General features: G+C 34.7%; 1 protein-coding gene across 1 annotated transcript in view; it reads left to right on the top strand.

Annotated features, from left to right (window-relative positions):
• LOC117338914 overlaps window positions 1-17,776 on the top strand; it is an 88,673-nt gene that overhangs the window by 4,848 nt on the left and 66,049 nt on the right. The window contains exons 7-29 of the mRNA XM_033900277.1: window positions 289-677; window positions 1,364-1,417; window positions 2,067-2,187; window positions 2,760-2,999; window positions 3,190-3,356; window positions 3,870-3,969; window positions 4,787-4,911; window positions 5,697-5,729; window positions 6,327-6,414; window positions 7,070-7,297; window positions 7,483-7,713; window positions 8,147-8,401; window positions 8,699-8,941; window positions 9,545-9,927; window positions 10,251-10,385; window positions 11,606-11,635; window positions 11,893-12,001; window positions 12,359-12,607; window positions 13,179-13,445; window positions 13,832-14,089; window positions 14,542-14,936; window positions 16,328-16,507; window positions 17,306-17,414. Coding sequence (XP_033756168.1) covers window positions 289-677; window positions 1,364-1,417; window positions 2,067-2,187; window positions 2,760-2,999; window positions 3,190-3,356; window positions 3,870-3,969; window positions 4,787-4,911; window positions 5,697-5,729; window positions 6,327-6,414; window positions 7,070-7,297; window positions 7,483-7,713; window positions 8,147-8,401; window positions 8,699-8,941; window positions 9,545-9,927; window positions 10,251-10,385; window positions 11,606-11,635; window positions 11,893-12,001; window positions 12,359-12,607; window positions 13,179-13,445; window positions 13,832-14,089; window positions 14,542-14,936; window positions 16,328-16,507; window positions 17,306-17,414 — 4,389 coding nt within the window. The remainder of the gene's footprint in view (window positions 1-288; window positions 678-1,363; window positions 1,418-2,066; window positions 2,188-2,759; window positions 3,000-3,189; window positions 3,357-3,869; window positions 3,970-4,786; window positions 4,912-5,696; window positions 5,730-6,326; window positions 6,415-7,069; window positions 7,298-7,482; window positions 7,714-8,146; window positions 8,402-8,698; window positions 8,942-9,544; window positions 9,928-10,250; window positions 10,386-11,605; window positions 11,636-11,892; window positions 12,002-12,358; window positions 12,608-13,178; window positions 13,446-13,831; window positions 14,090-14,541; window positions 14,937-16,327; window positions 16,508-17,305; window positions 17,415-17,776) is intronic.

Below are 17,776 nucleotides of genomic sequence, written 5' to 3'. Positions count from 1 at the left end.
TTGTTTTAATAGTCTCCTTACAGTACACATTGTCTTACAAAACTGTACCACCGATCTCTGGTCTATACTACATAGCTTCGTGTAGATAAAGTCCCTTTTAACAAAACAAACATTTCTTACTCCTGTAGGTAGTGTGAATAAAACAAAGAAATATTTGGATTTTGGGTCATGGTATCTCTTATTATTTGTAGTGGGGGTTGGTAGGGGACATGTATTGTTAAACCAGTATGTTAATTGAAAAAAAAGGTAAACATTCAGAAAAATGAGATTTGTTGATATTATTTCCAGGAATGCAGCTACTATAAAGGCCTGTATCAGCCTACATTTAAGAGGCTGTGATACCAATCTCGTGTACGAGTATCAGAATGATGTGGCAGTCGCAAGAGATATGCTTGAGCTATTGACCGGCCAGTCATGTGACATAGTACCTACAATGCCCCCTGGTGTTGTTGCCCCCACCTATACCAGGAACGGAACGTGCCTGCGAGGAATGGACATTCAGACACAATACCTATATAACCCTGATGCCACGGAAATGAACCTTTGCAGTGCCTGGCATGCCATTCACGACTGTTTGCTAGAAAATATTGACCAGATGCCAGTCATGTTAAGCTCCTATATGTCAAAGCTTGCCACGTCCATCGCCGAACAACTGAAGATGAGGTGTCTTGTTCTTGGTATGTGAAAAGTGTTTTTGTAGAGAGTTAGTATTTAAAATATTTAAAATTTTTAGATTTCATCATTATTATAGCAAAATGTGCACAATGTTTTCCAAAAAGTCAACTGTTGTTTTTGACTTGGAAGTTTCCTTGCATTTACTTTTGTCAGATGGCCACACAGTAGATGTTGCATCTGCTTTATTTAAAACTTGTCTTAAAGGCCACTGTCTTATTTTAATGCATCAAAAACCTGTCAATCATCAAGTTGGGGAAAAACCACCAACTTGCTCATAATATGCAAACTTGCCTATTATGCGCCAATTGCATGAGGTAAAGCTTTGTCACTGAAAATAGTCAAAATCACTTTTAAACTAACTTTTTAAACATTTTCGTCTAAGTCACATTTATTTATTCATGAAACATCACACAAATGCAAAAACAAATTATTTGCCTGTTGGAAAATACCAAAAAATAATGTAATATTGCTGGATAAAGTAACATCAAGTTTCTAAGTAGGCAACTTGTTCAATAAACATCTTTTATGACAATATTATTTACATTGTCATGAATTAAATATAAATGCGCCTTTAAATAATATATAGACAAGGTTGATTTATTAAATTATAATGTTTTGTTATTTTAGATTACTTCCATGTTGTCAAGTGTATGTTGTTTGCTATTGAACATGTGTATAAATGGTTTAGTTACAGAAAATGTTGAGCTGCTCTATGGAAAAGAAGAAAAGGTTGATGACTGGGGTAAGAATATTATTTAATCATAATTGACAGAATAATTTTAGAAATTAATGTATAGCACACCATTATGACATCTCAATTTCCTCATGTTGGGGATAATATACTGCAAAAACAAAATATCACATAACATCAAATGAGTATACATGCAGTTTTGTTTTAACCTTTAAATTAAAACATAATTGTCACAAGACTGGAACATAAATACACATACATTGGTACCACTTCATAAATTTAATATATTTTTACTGATATTTCAATCTTTCAAACAAAAAAAATGCAAAATATGATTTAAAAAAATGGTAATTGTGAAGTTGATTCTATGTTGTATTTAATTTAGATTAGTTATACCTTTGCTGTTAGATAAACTTTTATTATTCAAACATTATTTTTGTACGAAAGATACCTAAACAAATCTTGAATTAATCACTGTCTATCACTGTACCTAAACAAATCTTGAATTAATCACTGTCTATCACTGTTATAGACATTCAGAAGATTGTATTACGGGAAGAACCTTAAGTACTTTTTTAAAAACATGCCATTGAACAGATGAGCCCACATTTTGGTGAAGGGCAATGGTGTTTTCCATTTTAACTATCCAATCACCCAATTGTTCAATCTGTGATGTCGACTTATGTGCCTTTTTTCACAGATGCTATCTGGAATGTATCCGGTTGTGACATTCCTGCAGCGGGACTTTGCTTGGAAAACTTGGTTCATGCCTCTATGTACACTGGATTGAGTACATTACACGATAAAGAATATTTCTGCGGGTATGTCATTATATCAAATATGCTCCTATTGTTTCCTCATAAAGGGGCCGTGATAACTGAGTTGGTGAGAGCTGCCACATAAACCTCAGGTGAAGATCCATGGTGCATGGTTCGATTCTCCTTATCTGTGTTTATTTGTGCTGTCATGGTTGTGTCCTTGGGCAAGACACCTTACCCTAATTGCTCTGGATGGCATGCAATGGGCCTCCAATATTTTGTTCAGTCAGGTAGTCACCAACTACTACAAGGAGAACCTACCTCATAATGACCCTGGCTGTTCATGGGACAACAAACCAAGCAAGCAAACAGACAAACATAATGATGTATATTCCAGCATATTATTTTTCCCAAAGGAGAAGCTATAATGTTTTAAGATTTTAATTGGAATGTCAAGAATTATCGATTTAAGATTGAATTAAATTGTGTAACATGTTGGTTGTTACCAAGTGTTAAGGGGAAGTGCTAGGTATTCAACTCATTGCATTCTTTCAGCGCGTTACAATGGCTGTGTTGCAGTATGTGTATAGTGATGTGCTACTTTTTCAACATCCATTACTGTTATATCTTTGCAGATCTTTCGTCACCGATCAGCTCATGTGTATCCACAACAGCACCGCCTCTTGTCCAGCCCTTGTCAAGGCCCGAGCCATGCGCATCATTGACTGGTCCTCCAGCATCTCCACCAACCTTGGCGTTTGCTCCATGGAGATGCCACGGCGGTGTAATCCTTATGCAGCTGTTAAGTGTATTGTAGACCTTTCCAGTGCATTGCTTGCCTTTGGCGATGGCCAGAAGACCAATGCTCTCTGTGCGTAAGTATGATTTTCTACATAACACTTGGGTTTGTCTATTATCCTCATACTGCAGCCTCGAAAGAAGCAAATTAGATTTGCAAAAAAAAGAAATTATATGGGGCACAGTTTATCTCGCTACTTATTTAATAGAATAGAGCATTCACTCCAGGTTTGAGTTTTATTAATGACCTTGGTTTGACCTTGACAGAGCACTGAAGCCCGTGGAGATGTGTGTCACACAAAACACCAATGGATGTTATGATGATGCCCGACTTAGTGTGGAATACACTTACGCCTCGTTAGCTGCTGTGGTCATGAAGAAATGTGAGAATCCCAGACTGTACGTTGAGAGGAAGGATTCCTGCGAAGCTGAGGGTACGTATTATAAAGGTCATTGTAACTACAGAACTGAATATGCTGATATCACAAATTGATAGTATGTATACCATTTAAAATTATATGTATGCAGTCCATGCAAGCATAATATGACCATTTTAAGATAAGCAAAAAATAAATTATTACTTGAAAAGAAGATCTTCAATTCATTGCTGGTTTTAAAGTACATGCACAGACTCTGCTCTTGTTGATGTATCAGTGGCGTATCTCCATAATGACAACCTACACATTGTATGTGTGTAATGTAGTACTTGCAGCTTATAGAATTAATGTTTCCAAAATTTAAGTGCATTAGGATCTTTTGAAAATGGATCCAGGATGAAAAATGTACTAAAACCGTAAAATGAAAGTTTTGAAAATTTGATCAAATATCTGAACTATAGGACTGGTATACAGATGTATAATGATGTCTTTTAAAGTATAAATGAAAGGTTTCCATGAAAGATATCGAAATTAGATTTTTGGTTTTAGATGATAATTTTTGTTTTACAGGGGAATGTCACTTTGACAGGAGTAAGCATTGTCTGATGGAGTTAGCTGAGAAAACTTGGAGTGTTGTAGAGGGCAGAGGAGACCGCATGCACGTCTGCAGGTATTTAACTACATACACTGCCCCACCGTGTATTAGACAATACCCTGAAGCTTATGCTTTGAATCAAATTGTCAGTGCTACTGTAAGCGTGTTTAATCAGAAACTATAGAACTTTAGGTCTAAGTAGCATCCGAAAGAACTCATTTTGGGGACATGCAATGCGTAGAGAAACAAATAGTTACACTTGCGCTTGCCTAGTCAACTATTGCTCCACAACCGATTCACTTTGGCCCGACTATTGCTCCACAACTGATTCACTTTGGCCCGACTTTTGCTCCACCACCGATTTACTTTGGTCCGACCATAGAAACTAGGCATCACTTGTGCATGCATCACCATTTTGAAGCACGGTACTGATTGGTTGTTTATCCGAAAATGTAATCACATTAGATGTAAAGGACTGACTATAATAGTAAATAGTTGATGATCAAACTCACCCAGTATTTGGCCAGTCATTGGTTCCTCCATCCATGAGAATAATTTTTTCAAAAACCCAACCACCCATCAAATATTAAAATATGTATAGCAAAGAATACTGGAAAAATTGGGCTTTAACCCCCCCCCCCCCCCTCCCCACAGATAATTATGGAATAGACCTTAAAAACAAAAAACTAAACTAGCTTTGGTAAAATTATTTGATATAAAATAAAATAAAGCAATATAAAATATAAACATTATAAAATAAAATAAAGCAATATAAAAAATGAGATACAAAAACATAGAAAGCAGGTGAATCGATACAAGCATTGATTAGAATTGAATTGATATAATTATCATGACCATAATTGCACTGCTATGTTAATGATTTCTGTGACAGAGAGGCTGTTAGGTTGGGCGAGTGTGTCCAGAAAAACATGATGGGATGTGATGACATGCACAAACAAGTCCTCAGTTTCCATGGCGATATGATCAAGTCATTAGTCTCCTCTGTCTGTGATGCAGGTAAGAATTTGGTTGATCTACACAGCTTATAATTAGTGTCATCATACTTCTTGATCACACAAATCTGTTCATGAAAAATTATGTGTCAGATTTTGTGAATTCTTCATATTGTTAACTTACCTATTCAGACATTTGTAAATACATAATTTTGCAATTTCACCAGTTATCAGCTATTAAGAGTCATAGGCTCTACAAGACTTTTAAATTTCTAACCGATAGCTTGGTGCCATCCAAAATTTTATTTTTGTGCAAATTATCACAAAAGATTTGAATTTGTGATCGAATCACCTGGTGTATTAATGTGAAATAAATCCCAAAGAAAAAATGAGATTTACAGTATTAAGCACAAATATTTTCCAATTTCATTCGCATTTGACATTCAAGATGAAGCAATGATTGGTCAGTTAATATAAATCCAGGCAATATACTGTCAAGCTTCATTTTAATAAAACTCTGATAATTTGAAGACCCTGCATAACTCAAAGTAAAATTTCAGTTCTGACAGAATACATACATAAAAAAACCCTCCAATACTAGAGATGTCTCCAGTCTTTTTCATAACCCCATAGACCTTGAGATGATGAGTTTCAAGTGAATAGGAATTACTATTTATAAATTCATTTTTCTTTTGTAAATGAATCCTGGATGAGGATTGTTAAGGATACTTATGACATAGATTCACCCGAAAAAAATGTGAAAATAAATTGGATTCATGAACAATGGTGTTACCTTGGAGTAAAACCAACTGTCTGCATTCGTTAATTTTTTTTATTTGATTGTTGCAGGTGGTCATGGAATGGTACCGGAGCGCACTGACTGTAAGATATTTTATTTTGACCTTTTCATGACTCTTAATTTAATCTGATTCATTGGATTATTGGTTAATTTTTGTGTGTTCCTCACTGCCTAAAACAACATTTATTTCTAACGTGGGGATAAAATTTTACCATTTGATTGTACCTGTACAATCAATTAATGATCTGATTTGTGTTACTTCCTGTCTGTCCTACTCCCTCTTCCTGCCCAGCCCCGAACTTATTTACACCCTCTCTCTTTCAATCAAAAAACATTAAAACATTATTATTATGTCATGTTTAAAAAAGAAATATTTTATGGAATTTTTCTAAACATTTTCTTTAGCTTTGAAAGTATGGTTTATGGAAGGATTTTTGTTACATAACCAGTTAATGTTTATACACGACGTTTATGTAACTAGTACTGGATGTACACGGATTGTCTGATGACGGTGTACATACCGCACTAGTCATCGAAATGTCACGTGTAAACATTCATCGGTTGTGTAACAAAATTCCCTTAGATGAAAATTTTATGAAAGTATAATTGATACCTCAGCATTTTGTTAGTCAAATTATCAATGTATTTAATTATCCATTGTTGTAATGTGTTTCTGACAGCCCCGAAGATGTGTGTATCCCTAGCTGGACAGTGTATGCAGGACTTCATGAAAATAACTTTGGGTGGAACCCTCACAGGATCCTGTGGGTATGTCTCCTCAGACACATATTGTACTTTCCCTTACTTCCACTTAGTCACACATTGTGTTGGTATCTCTGACTCGCCAGTTTCATATTCATTTTCTTGGACTTAGCACTACAACAAATCTGAATTCCTGGATTGGTCTCAATTCCAGAGGTGTATCTGGAAGACATTTGGGTTGAACTCCAATTTGAAATCTGAAATGACTGAATAGTATATCTTATGTAAAGTTTTGTTACAGTTTTAAGTAAAATTCATAACAACTTTGAATTGAATGAGTTACAGGGTGCATGTTTCCATCTTAATGTGGAGCAATTTGTAAAAAACACTAAACACATTGCATTTAAGCCGATGTTTAAATGTGAATGATCTTCAGGATGTTTAGGCCTTTTCTTTTAAAGGCATGCAAGGTAAACTGTCCATTTCCTATTGCATGTGAAAAGACTAAAATTTATATGGATTGGTGACTTTGCTTGCATGTGTTGTTTAAGATATCATGTGAAAATCATTATTTTATATATTTATTTGATGGCATTACTGATTCGTGTTTAAATTTCTGAATTTTTAATTACATTATTAAGATGTGTAGTATATTTCATGACATAACCAAACAAGAACCCTATTTCCTTTTCCTTTATAATTATTTTTTTCTTTGATTCAGTCAAGCTCCTTCAACAGTAACTTGCCTGATGACTGCTGTCAGAAGTGATTGTCATGAGCCCCAACGTGAAATGATAAAAATGGCAATGGACAATATTTCGGTGATGTCAAAGCGAATGTGTACTTACGACAGTTGTAACATGGAGCTGGCCAAAGTTTGTGCTAGGGAGGCTACTTACCTTATAACAGTAGCTGCTGATCGTTTTATGGAATCTTCATTAATGTGCAGGTCAGTATCGAATTAACAGAGGTCAGGATTTTTTAAATCCCTCCATTAGAGATTCCACCCGGGGCCACTCGATAAATGCTCAAATAAATGAAGTAGAGAAAAACTGTAAATTCCAATAGTTAAAAAAAAATATTCTCCGAGTAACGGAAAATTCTCATAATATGTGTGATGTGTTGATATTGTAGTGGCCTACACATGAGCTTGGCCTGCGCGAAGAATCACTTCAGACATTGTGACAGATCAACAGACCCATTTATGTCCATGCATCTGAGGGAGATGGAGTCTATTGCTATGAAATTATGTGAGCACAGTCAGGAGACAGTCCTTGGTGCCTTGAGGATACCCGATACCCAGGGTCTCATGGCCCTAGCTGCCATGATCACCAATCCTTTATCTACCAAAGAACAGATCTGTCCGTAAGGAAATATAATTATGTATCTTTCTTATCACAATTGTAATTTGTGTAGTTTGAAGTTTTAAGGTTAAAAAATTACATTTAAAAACTATCGCAATGTTAAAAACTTGTGTTAAGACTATCTGGTACAAATTTGTGTGTCATGAACATTCTTGTTTGTTTAAAAAAAATCAATTTTTTTTCCTGCAAAACTGAGCTTTTAGCAAAAATCACATAGAACCTAGCAATGTTTTAGGATAGAATGTCATTGATAATGACCCTTACCCTTGTTTATCTTAAGAGGAAGTTAACAATCAAAAAAAAAATTTGTACTGTATATACATGTGCATCGACAATATCTCAAAATTCTAAATTTGGAACAAGTAAGAAGTTTCTAAATGTTATCTTTTTTGAAAAACTTGTTAATTGTGTACAAATTTTATCGTTCATTGTAGACAAGCCCTGGCCATTGAATACGGGATATCACAGATGGCCTTTACTCTCTCTGCTAACCAATATGATGAAGTGATTCAGGCATTTTATTTGCCAAACAAGATAATTGGGGATATGTGCCGTAGTGAGGAAGAAAGGCAACCCACTGGCGTTGTCGGACAGTGTGATCATCTGGCCGCAGTGGAATGTCTCAAAGAGGCAAACCTTGTCGCAAGGATTGGGGAGGCGGTCTTCTATGGCTGGGATGGTGCATGCATGTAAGATGTTTTAACTGCTAAAATGTCTTGTATAATTATAGGTTATACTTTTAAACTTTTCTTCACCTGTTTTGTACAGTGAGAACATTGGAATTTCAAATTTATCAAAAAACGTTTTCATAAAACAAAAGGTACATTTGTTACTGTCTTTTAAGGCTTTAGCTGTGTACCCTGTGTTTTCACTTAATATGTACCTGTACCTGGATATATTGTTGTATACCATTGTTTAGTAACGTACCTATGTCTTAGGTTTGTATTTCTGTTTTAGAGTTAATTCTGTCACTTTCTCTGTTCTAGGTCGGTACAGAGGCTGATGTGCTGTGTTACCCAGAAGATGTCAACCTGTCAGTCTGTTAAACTTGGTCATCAGATCATTGCTGACGCCGTAAACCTCGTCGGTGATAAATGTCCAATGGATGAAATGTACAAAAGTTTCTTTGCCGAGTGTAAGATGCCTGCTGTGGAATCATGTAAGGTAGCTGATGCCATTTCGTCCTGCTTCCCTGAAGTGACCGCTGCCAACCGAGGAAATGTTTGCTCGTAAGTTGATGTCGCATGGTGATGTACTGTCTTGTTATTCGTTAATTATCAGTCTGATTATCTCAATATAAACACATATAGGATTGAGCTATAACTTTATTTATGATTACCTGACCCTGATTTAATATTCCATGTTATAGGGTATGTCTCACACATACAATTAAACTCGGAATGATTGCACTATTGAAACCACCTTCTAGATGTCCCATTATCAAGACCTTATAGATGTATGATGTCCCACTATCGAGACCTTATAACATGTATGATGTCCCACTCTTGATACCTTATAAATGTCCCACTATCGAGACCTTATAAACTATATGATGTCCCACTATTGAGACCATATCCTTGTATGATGTCCCACTATTGAGACCATATCCTTGTATGATGTCTCACTATTGATTACTTTTTGCTTAGTCTCATAAAGTATCCCATTAGACGGGTCCTACTGTACTTGTAATCCCAATTAAACCCCCCTCTCCCCGACCCGACATGACAACTTCTGTAATAAGTCACCTCTATATCAATACTTTTTGCTTTGTCCCATAAAGTGTCTCTTAAGACAGGTCCAACTGTACTTGTAACCTTGTATACTTCTTGCAGGAATATCTCCATGATTGCGGCATGTGTGAAGAAGCATGCGGGTGGGTGTTCCAGTATACAGTCTATACCGTTACAGTTCTACGCCAACAAATTCTTCCAGTGGGTACAGCCTTGTAACACCCTTGTCGCCCTGGACTGGGGAATCTTCTCTAAGAAGGATGGACTGGAGAAGATGGCATCGTGCAATTATGATTATGTAGAGAAGCTTCAAGTTATATTGAATTCTACACAGGACCTAAGATACAGCTTCTGTGACCTTTCCAAACAAGCTGAAATGTGCTATTCTTCATTCTATTATGAGATTCCAGCTTATGTTTCATATGTTTTGGAATCAAATGGAAGAACTTATGGAAAATTAACGGAATATTGCTATGATGTAAAAGGTGAGAATATTTTCAAACTTCTTTGGAATGTATATCGACCCTGAATTATTTCATTTGATTCAAACTTTTTTTAATCATTTTCAATTGAATTGATAGTGTATTGATAATACTGAAAATAGCAAATCACTTTTTAAAAACTTTCCAATTTGATGAAACATGTACTGTGCATAATATGTTTGTTTAAAAACATGCCTTATTGGTCAAACTTAATCTCTATACTATTCCAATAGAAATTATATTGTGTTGCGTCAAGGTCAGAAAATTGATGATTATCACATTTAATATTGATTTGAATAATCCTTCAATTATTTTTTCTGTTGTAGAGAGAGAAGGTGAATGTCCTAAGGTTGAGGGAGATTTAAGCATATGTTTACAAGGCTGTGAATCAGATGGTGATTGTGCTGGCCAAATGAAATGCTGCAAAAATAACTGTGGAAAGACCTGCGTTATGCCCACAGGTAAAAGATATATATATAGAGAATACATGGTCAGTGTCTTAAAATATAAGCTGTTATATTTTAAGACACTGACTATGTATTCTATTTATCCTGAAACAGTCATGAAAATAATCATCAAAAATAATCATTTTGAAGTGAAACGGTGTCAAATATCACAGAAATATGTTTGTCTTTTAAACGTAGTTTCACTTTGAAGTAGGTCAGTCGAACTGACGCACGTGCTAAGATTCCAAAATACAGCTGTTTTCCGTCACTGCCGCATACAGCAAAAATATATACGGTGGGTGTATTCCGACAATGCGGTGGCAGTTGCAGGATAAAAATATATATACATTATGTGTCACATGCGGGTACACTTAATGATGTATTTCATTTAACATAGAAGCTATTTTTTGTTGTGATGAATATTTTACAGCTGTTACTTCTGTATCATAAAATCCTCAAATTTGATAGGGTGATATGCTCTTTGATATACATAGCCATATTTGTCTACAAATAAGCCCCCTTCTTCATCAGTTATAAAATAGTAAGCTAAGTGGTTGAAAAACAAGTCCTCCCCAAACTTTGATACTAAAACTTTGACACAAAGGGAGGGCTCTTCTGTGATAAAGTACTGTGCTAAACTTTTAAGCTAGGAGAGGATTTATTTGAGGATATATATGGTAGTATGGTACTGAAACTTTTACACTAAGACAGGGGCCTATTTAAGGATATATATGGTACTAAAACTTTTACACGAGGACAGGGGCCTATTTAAGGATATATATGGTACTGAAACTTTTACATTAGGACAGGGGCCTATTTAAGGATATATATGGTACTAAAACTTTTACAACATTAGGACAGGGGCCTATTTGAGGATATATATGGTACTAAAACTTTTACATTAGGACAGGGACCTATTTAAGGATATATGGTAGTATGGTACTAAAACTTTTACACTAGGACAGGGCCTATTTAAGGATATATATGGTACTAAAACTTTTACACTAGGACAGCGGCCCATTTAAGGATATATATGATATATGGACTGGAGTTCTTAATGACAATGTCAGTTTGACTTGTGCAAATATTCTGTTTCCATCGCACATCCCATTTAGTAAATATTGGATCAGATCGTGCTGTATTGCCTGTTATTTTCATCAATTGTAAATTGTTTAAGAACACATAATTATGAACTTGATTTTCTTCTTTCATTTATCATGTTGCTCTCATTTCAGGTGTAACCCCAACACCACCAACAGTGGCAGGTAGGTTTCAAAATCATTTACCAGTGTTAGTTTTTAATAAATGAAACAAATTGTGAATAAACTACCACCAAAAAGATTTTACCACAAAAAGTATTCTACCTGAAAATTGAAAATATACTTGAATAAAAATTGACAACATTGCTATTAAAAAATGATCTGAAGCTTATTTATATATGAATTATAATATATTTTCCTGAATTATACATTTTCCCGATTTGTGTTCGATAGTTGTCGTAAAAATGTAATTTTTTCTGCAGAACCTGCTGGCTGTCGGTCAGACAAGGCTTCAGCTTGTGTAGCAACATATTGGTCTGGACTTGGTAGCGTGAGTATGCTACCATTGGACCAGAGAGGTAGAGTTTGTAGGTAAGCCAACCACTTTGATAAATTACCTATAACATGCATGTAGATCAGGCATATTGGTCTCTGATTTTAATACGACTGTCAAACTTTCAACAGAAATGAGTTCATATATCAAGGTTTCAAATTCAAAGTCCCCATTTCTATTTTTTTGTTTGTTTTTTTTTGTCTAAAAAATGTTCTTAACAATTTGCATGGGAGCAAGAACATTTATCTTACAGATATTTTCTAGTAGAACAAGAGAGTATAAGATTTGTTTTAGAAAATGAAGGCTTATATCCTGGAAAATAATCAATGGTGTAATCAATATTTATTGATTAACGCAAACGTTAAAGACTGTTATTTGTTTTCTGTTGATAACAGTCAATACTGGGATATGAAGCATTGTGTGATGGATGCACTGACTGATTGCTCTCAAGAACGAAAGGATACCTTCATGGAAATGGACATGCTCATCAAATACCTGTATGAAGAATCTTGTGAAAAGTCTATGATTGAGACCCTCCTGGAGAATGATGGGCTTTGTGTACCAGATGTGGCTGAATACTGTATAAATGGCCTTGGTGAGATGATCTTCTATGCACCAGCAGGCAGCGAGCGACATGTTTGCAAGTAAGTTCTCCATGTGGTGCTTTAACTATTGACCATACTTATACACTGATGAGGAAGTGCGAAATGTTTCAAAACTTTTTGTACTTGGGTTTTTTGTTTCTGTATCTTGTTACCAAAGGTAAATGGCATCATGCTATGAGATAACCTACATCTATATAGAATTCTAACGTTGATATAGTGCACAGATTTATCTAATGGAACTCGGGAGTCGAAAAAAATTGAGAGTTCTCTTATATGTAATATATTATACTTATCCTTTGATAAGCCCTATATATACCTACTCACATACTTGGAAGGAAAGGGATGTGTGGAATTGGCTGATTGCAGGACAGTGAAATATACCATTGTTAGAACTACCACTGAACTACATCAGACATTGGTGGGCTTATTACCAGATAGATAGGATAATCTGACTCGACATCATCTACTAACTGGATGATGTGGATACTATTTGTTTCACAGTCTGAGGTCTGTTTTTGAATTTATAAATAGTTTTATTTTATCTAAAGAAAACAAATTTAACAATGTCATTTATTGTTGCATAGAAATTAATTGTGATGTGCTTTTGTAGGAATTCTTACAAGATAATGCAGTGTGTACAGAGGTCTTTGGAGAGCTGTGCCGAGAATGTCACCATGAAAGTTATAGAATCAATGAAACCTGTGATGTCCATGCTCGGAAACTCCTGCCCATTGGCTACTGCCATCAAATGCAACATGACAGCTTGGCGTGACATTGTAACACATGCTACCTGTAATGAAACGGCAGTATGGGAAGCATTCGATCACTTTGAAAAACTTGTTACCTATGAAGGCAAAAATAGTACTGCCATATGCAAGTAAGTACTATGCATATCCTGTTGTAGCTGACATAATGTAACATTAGATTCACACAAATCTAAAAATAAATGTCATGTACTAAAATGTTCTTCTTAAAATGCACAAGAACAACTCTTAACATATTTGATTATGTTGCATTCAAATTCTAGCATATTAACAGAATTTGAAAGGGCAATGATAAATTGGTGCACCCACATCATTTTGCTATGGAAATGGTATAAAGATAGTGTAATTAGCACAGTCATTATTTATCACAATGAAAACGGTGCATAAGGTGCTAAAATAAGATTACCACTAAATCAAGTACTTTTGCAGTATTTATGGCATTAATGAGTTAAATATTCCAGTACCTGATTTAAAAAAAATTTTGATGTCTGACCTCCAGGGCTTTTGAGGATATATCTATGTACACACATATGCAAAGTTTGTTGTGTGACGAGTCCAAAATGACCATGGCCAACCAGACGTGGACTCTGATGATGGCCACATATGGCAAGAATTGTAAAGAGAGTGGCCATATGTCTCAGTGGTTCCAAGATGCAATGGAGATGGGAGAATCTTGTATGAACCAGCCTACATGCTCCAGTGATTGGAGTATGTGTTTCCCTGAAATGATGGATTCCAGTCCCGAGGACATCTGCATGTAAGGAGAAAATTTCTGAAGTTTTCTTGACATTTCGAGAAATTGTAATTTGACAGTAATAGAGATTTTTCAGCTCACCTATTGGAATGGTGGAATTGTGTTTGTGGGTATGGAGTATTTGTATTTATTTCTCTATTGCCAAGAGTTATGGCCTTTAGTTAATTTTTGGTAATCAGAGTTTGGGAACTTGAAATAAGTTTTTGGTCTATCATTAAGTCGCATCTCTGATTAAAGCTCATATCAAACAATTAATTTATATTTAAAGTCAGAACAATATCAGTAAGAAAAACAAAAACAAATTAATCTACTTAATTAAAATTTGCAGATTTTTAGAGAGCTCACTTTTTAAATTGTCTTTGAATGGATGAATTAGTTACCAAAGCAAAAATATATTACCTTATAAGTTTGGCGTTTTTTTTTTCCATATATGATTTGTTAAATTAATTTTGCAGGGACAAGGAAAAAATAATGATGTGTGTGGACAAATTACTTTCTGGTTGTGATGAGAGCTACAGACAGAACTCTTTGCAAGGTTTACTGATTGTCACAGGCAGTATGAACCTAAGCTGCAATATTTGGGATGCTGTCAATGGTAATATGAGCTTTTGGAGAAGCCTGGTAAATATCACTGTAGATCCCTGTCTTATGAATTTGATGACAGGAGGTGGTGAGTGGCTACATTCACACCTTAACTTCGATAACAGTGGACTTTGCAAGCTGTTCCACAATTTCACCGAATGTACCGGAAAATATCTCGACTACCCTATGCCTCCAGTTTACAAGGGAATGTTCAAGCAATTAGTCCAACATACGAAAACTTACACAAAGATCAGATGTGAAATCAATGGTAAGTTCCTTCTTGTAATTAGCATGTTTAACCAATCTCGTTTATATAACTGTATTTGTCCTGAATTGAGTCTAGGTGTCAAAATACAACTCTTGAGGGTTAGCTTATTATAGCAGAGTGAAATAGCCTTTGTTATATCACATGTGAAATAGCCAAAATGATATAGTCTTTGTTATGTACAGTGAAATAGCCTTTGTTATATCACAGTGAAATAACCAAAATGAAATAGTCTTTGTTAAGTACAGTGAAATAGCCTTTGTTATATCACAGTGAAATAGTCTTTGTTATATCACAGTGAAATAGCCAAATGAAATAGTCTTTGTTAAGTACAGTGAAATAGCCTTTGTTATATCACAGTGAAATAGTCAAAATGAAATAGTCTTTAAGTACAGTGAAATAGTCTTTGTTATATCACAGTGAAATAGTCTTTGTTATATCACAGTGAAATAGCCAAATGAAATAGTCTTTGTTAAGTACAGTGAAATAGCCTTTGTTATATCACAGTGAAATAGTCAAAATGAAATAGTCTTTGTTAAGTACAGTGAAATAGCCTTTGTTATATCACAGTGAAATAGTCTTTGTTAAATCACAGTGAAATAGTCTTTGTTAGATCACAGTGAAATAGCCTTTGTTATATCACAGTGAAATAACCAAAATGAAATAGTCTTTGTTAAGTACAGTGAAATAGCCTTTGTTATATCACAGTGAAATAGTCAAAATGAAATAGTCTTTAAGTACAGTGAAATAGTCTTTGTTATATCACAGTGAAATAGTCTTTGTTATATCACAGTGAAATAGCCAAATGAAATAGTCTTTGTTAAGTACAGTGAAATAGCCTTTGTTATATCACAGTGAAATAGCCAAAATGAAATAGTCTTTAAGTACAGTGAAATAGCCTTTGTTATATCACAGTGAAATAGTCAAAATGAAATAGTCTTTGTTAAGTACAGTGAAATAGTCTTTGTTATATCACAGTGAAATAGTCTTTGTTATATCACAGTGAAATAACCTTTGTTAACATGTTTACAGAATAGCAATAAACATTGATGGGCTTATGACTGGGTATTTGATTATAGTGGAAATGAATCCAGTCGCTTAAAATTAAAAAAAAAAAAAAATTGGTGTTTGCCTTCCACTGATTTCCCTATCTTCATTGCACCCTTGGAGTATGTGGTAACAGAATTGAGAAGCTCAACAGATTTTGAAGCGTAAATTGACTTCCACTAGAATGCGGTTTTATCATCGGCTTTGTAATTTAATATAACAAAAGATGTTTTATGAGAGGACATGTTTTTGTTTTCCAGAGATGTTGAATATGACAATCTTGTAGTACCCTAACATGATAAATGTTTGATTAACACAATGTCATGAGACTTGTCTGTGTTATCCAGAGGCTCGTCGTGATGTATGGTGGGAAGACATCATGGACATGCCTGGCATGGACGAATTAACCGACTATATCAAAAATGAGATGAAGAAGAACAACATCTCTTATGATTCTGAGAAGGTTATGCATTATTCACTTGAGTACATCATGACAACATTCAAAAATATGCCTCATAATGCAAAAGGTAAGAATCATTCAGTCAATACTTATGATATGTATCAACTGTCTTAATGTTCTTCTTCATTTAACTCTTGTTCATTTAATTCTTGTGTAGAAAATGTTTTGCATTATTACTACAATTTGTAGAGGTTTCTATTTTAAACATTATTTACATTAGATCTACAATCAATGATTGCAATGTATAGAGGATGCATTATGAGTTGTAAGGATATTTGATAATATTACTGCCATGGTAAAGTCACTGATGCCATTGTCACTGTTCCAAGTACTACACAATCTGATGTTTTGAGATTAAAAAACAATTCATAACTATGTTATCCCAACTACATGTTTAAAATAGTGTTCTGCTGCGTGTCTTTGGCAGTATGTTTCGGTGAGGTAGCACAATAAATCAGCAAAAGTTCCAGACTCATCACAAGGAGACTTAACACGAACATACCGCAGCCTTCCAAAACACACATATGCACTTGCCACACGCATGCATGTCACATGCATAGGCAGCCGTCCTTAAATGATCTTAGCTGTTAATAGGACATTAAACAACAATAAGTTACCGATGTTCCTACCTACTTTTATTACTGATTAACTAAGTTAAACATATAAACCCGTTTCAGGCATTTATTTTGTCAGAAATATTGTCCAATGTATATTATACTACTATAATATAAACATAAATGGTTGAGAATTCATGAATGAACGCTCAAACACTCATAAAATAAGTATGCATGTATGAATAATTTTTGCAAGTTATGAAATATTTTAAACATATATTTTGTGAATGAATATGGTGTTGTTGTTCCAGAACCAGAGGGCTGTGCTATTGACATGGCTGATGCCTGTATGGTAGACAATGTACTTGGTTCTGTCTATATCGGATACAACACTCTCGGAAGTAGAAAGGCAGCCTGCAAGTAAGTTTCCATAGCAACAATTAAAACATAGTTTTATTACAAATAGGTAAAATATTTTACTGATGCATAATCTATAGACAAATTGAGCAAACTCTATGACCATTTTCCAAATGTCAATGTAAAATTTTGTAACAACAATTGGGGTTTCTTTTGATCTTAATTTAATTTAACATGTCAAACATACTGGTAAATATCTCTTTAAAACTTTGGTATGATTTGCAAAGGTCCATAAACAAAAACAAGCTTGTCTATACTTGTATTGTAGTTATAATTGCAGGAAAATTATTAAGGACATCAATCCTCTGCATCTAGTTAGGTACATGTGCATTTGAATGAATACGTGTGATGAGTTAATGGTCAAT

Source organism: Pecten maximus, chromosome 12 (genome assembly GCF_902652985.1).
Source record: "Pecten maximus chromosome 12, xPecMax1.1, whole genome shotgun sequence".
NCBI lineage: Eukaryota > Metazoa > Mollusca > Bivalvia > Pectinida > Pectinidae > Pecten > Pecten maximus.
Note: the sequence above shows the minus strand (reverse complement) of the source record. Positions and strands in the feature narration are given on the sequence as shown.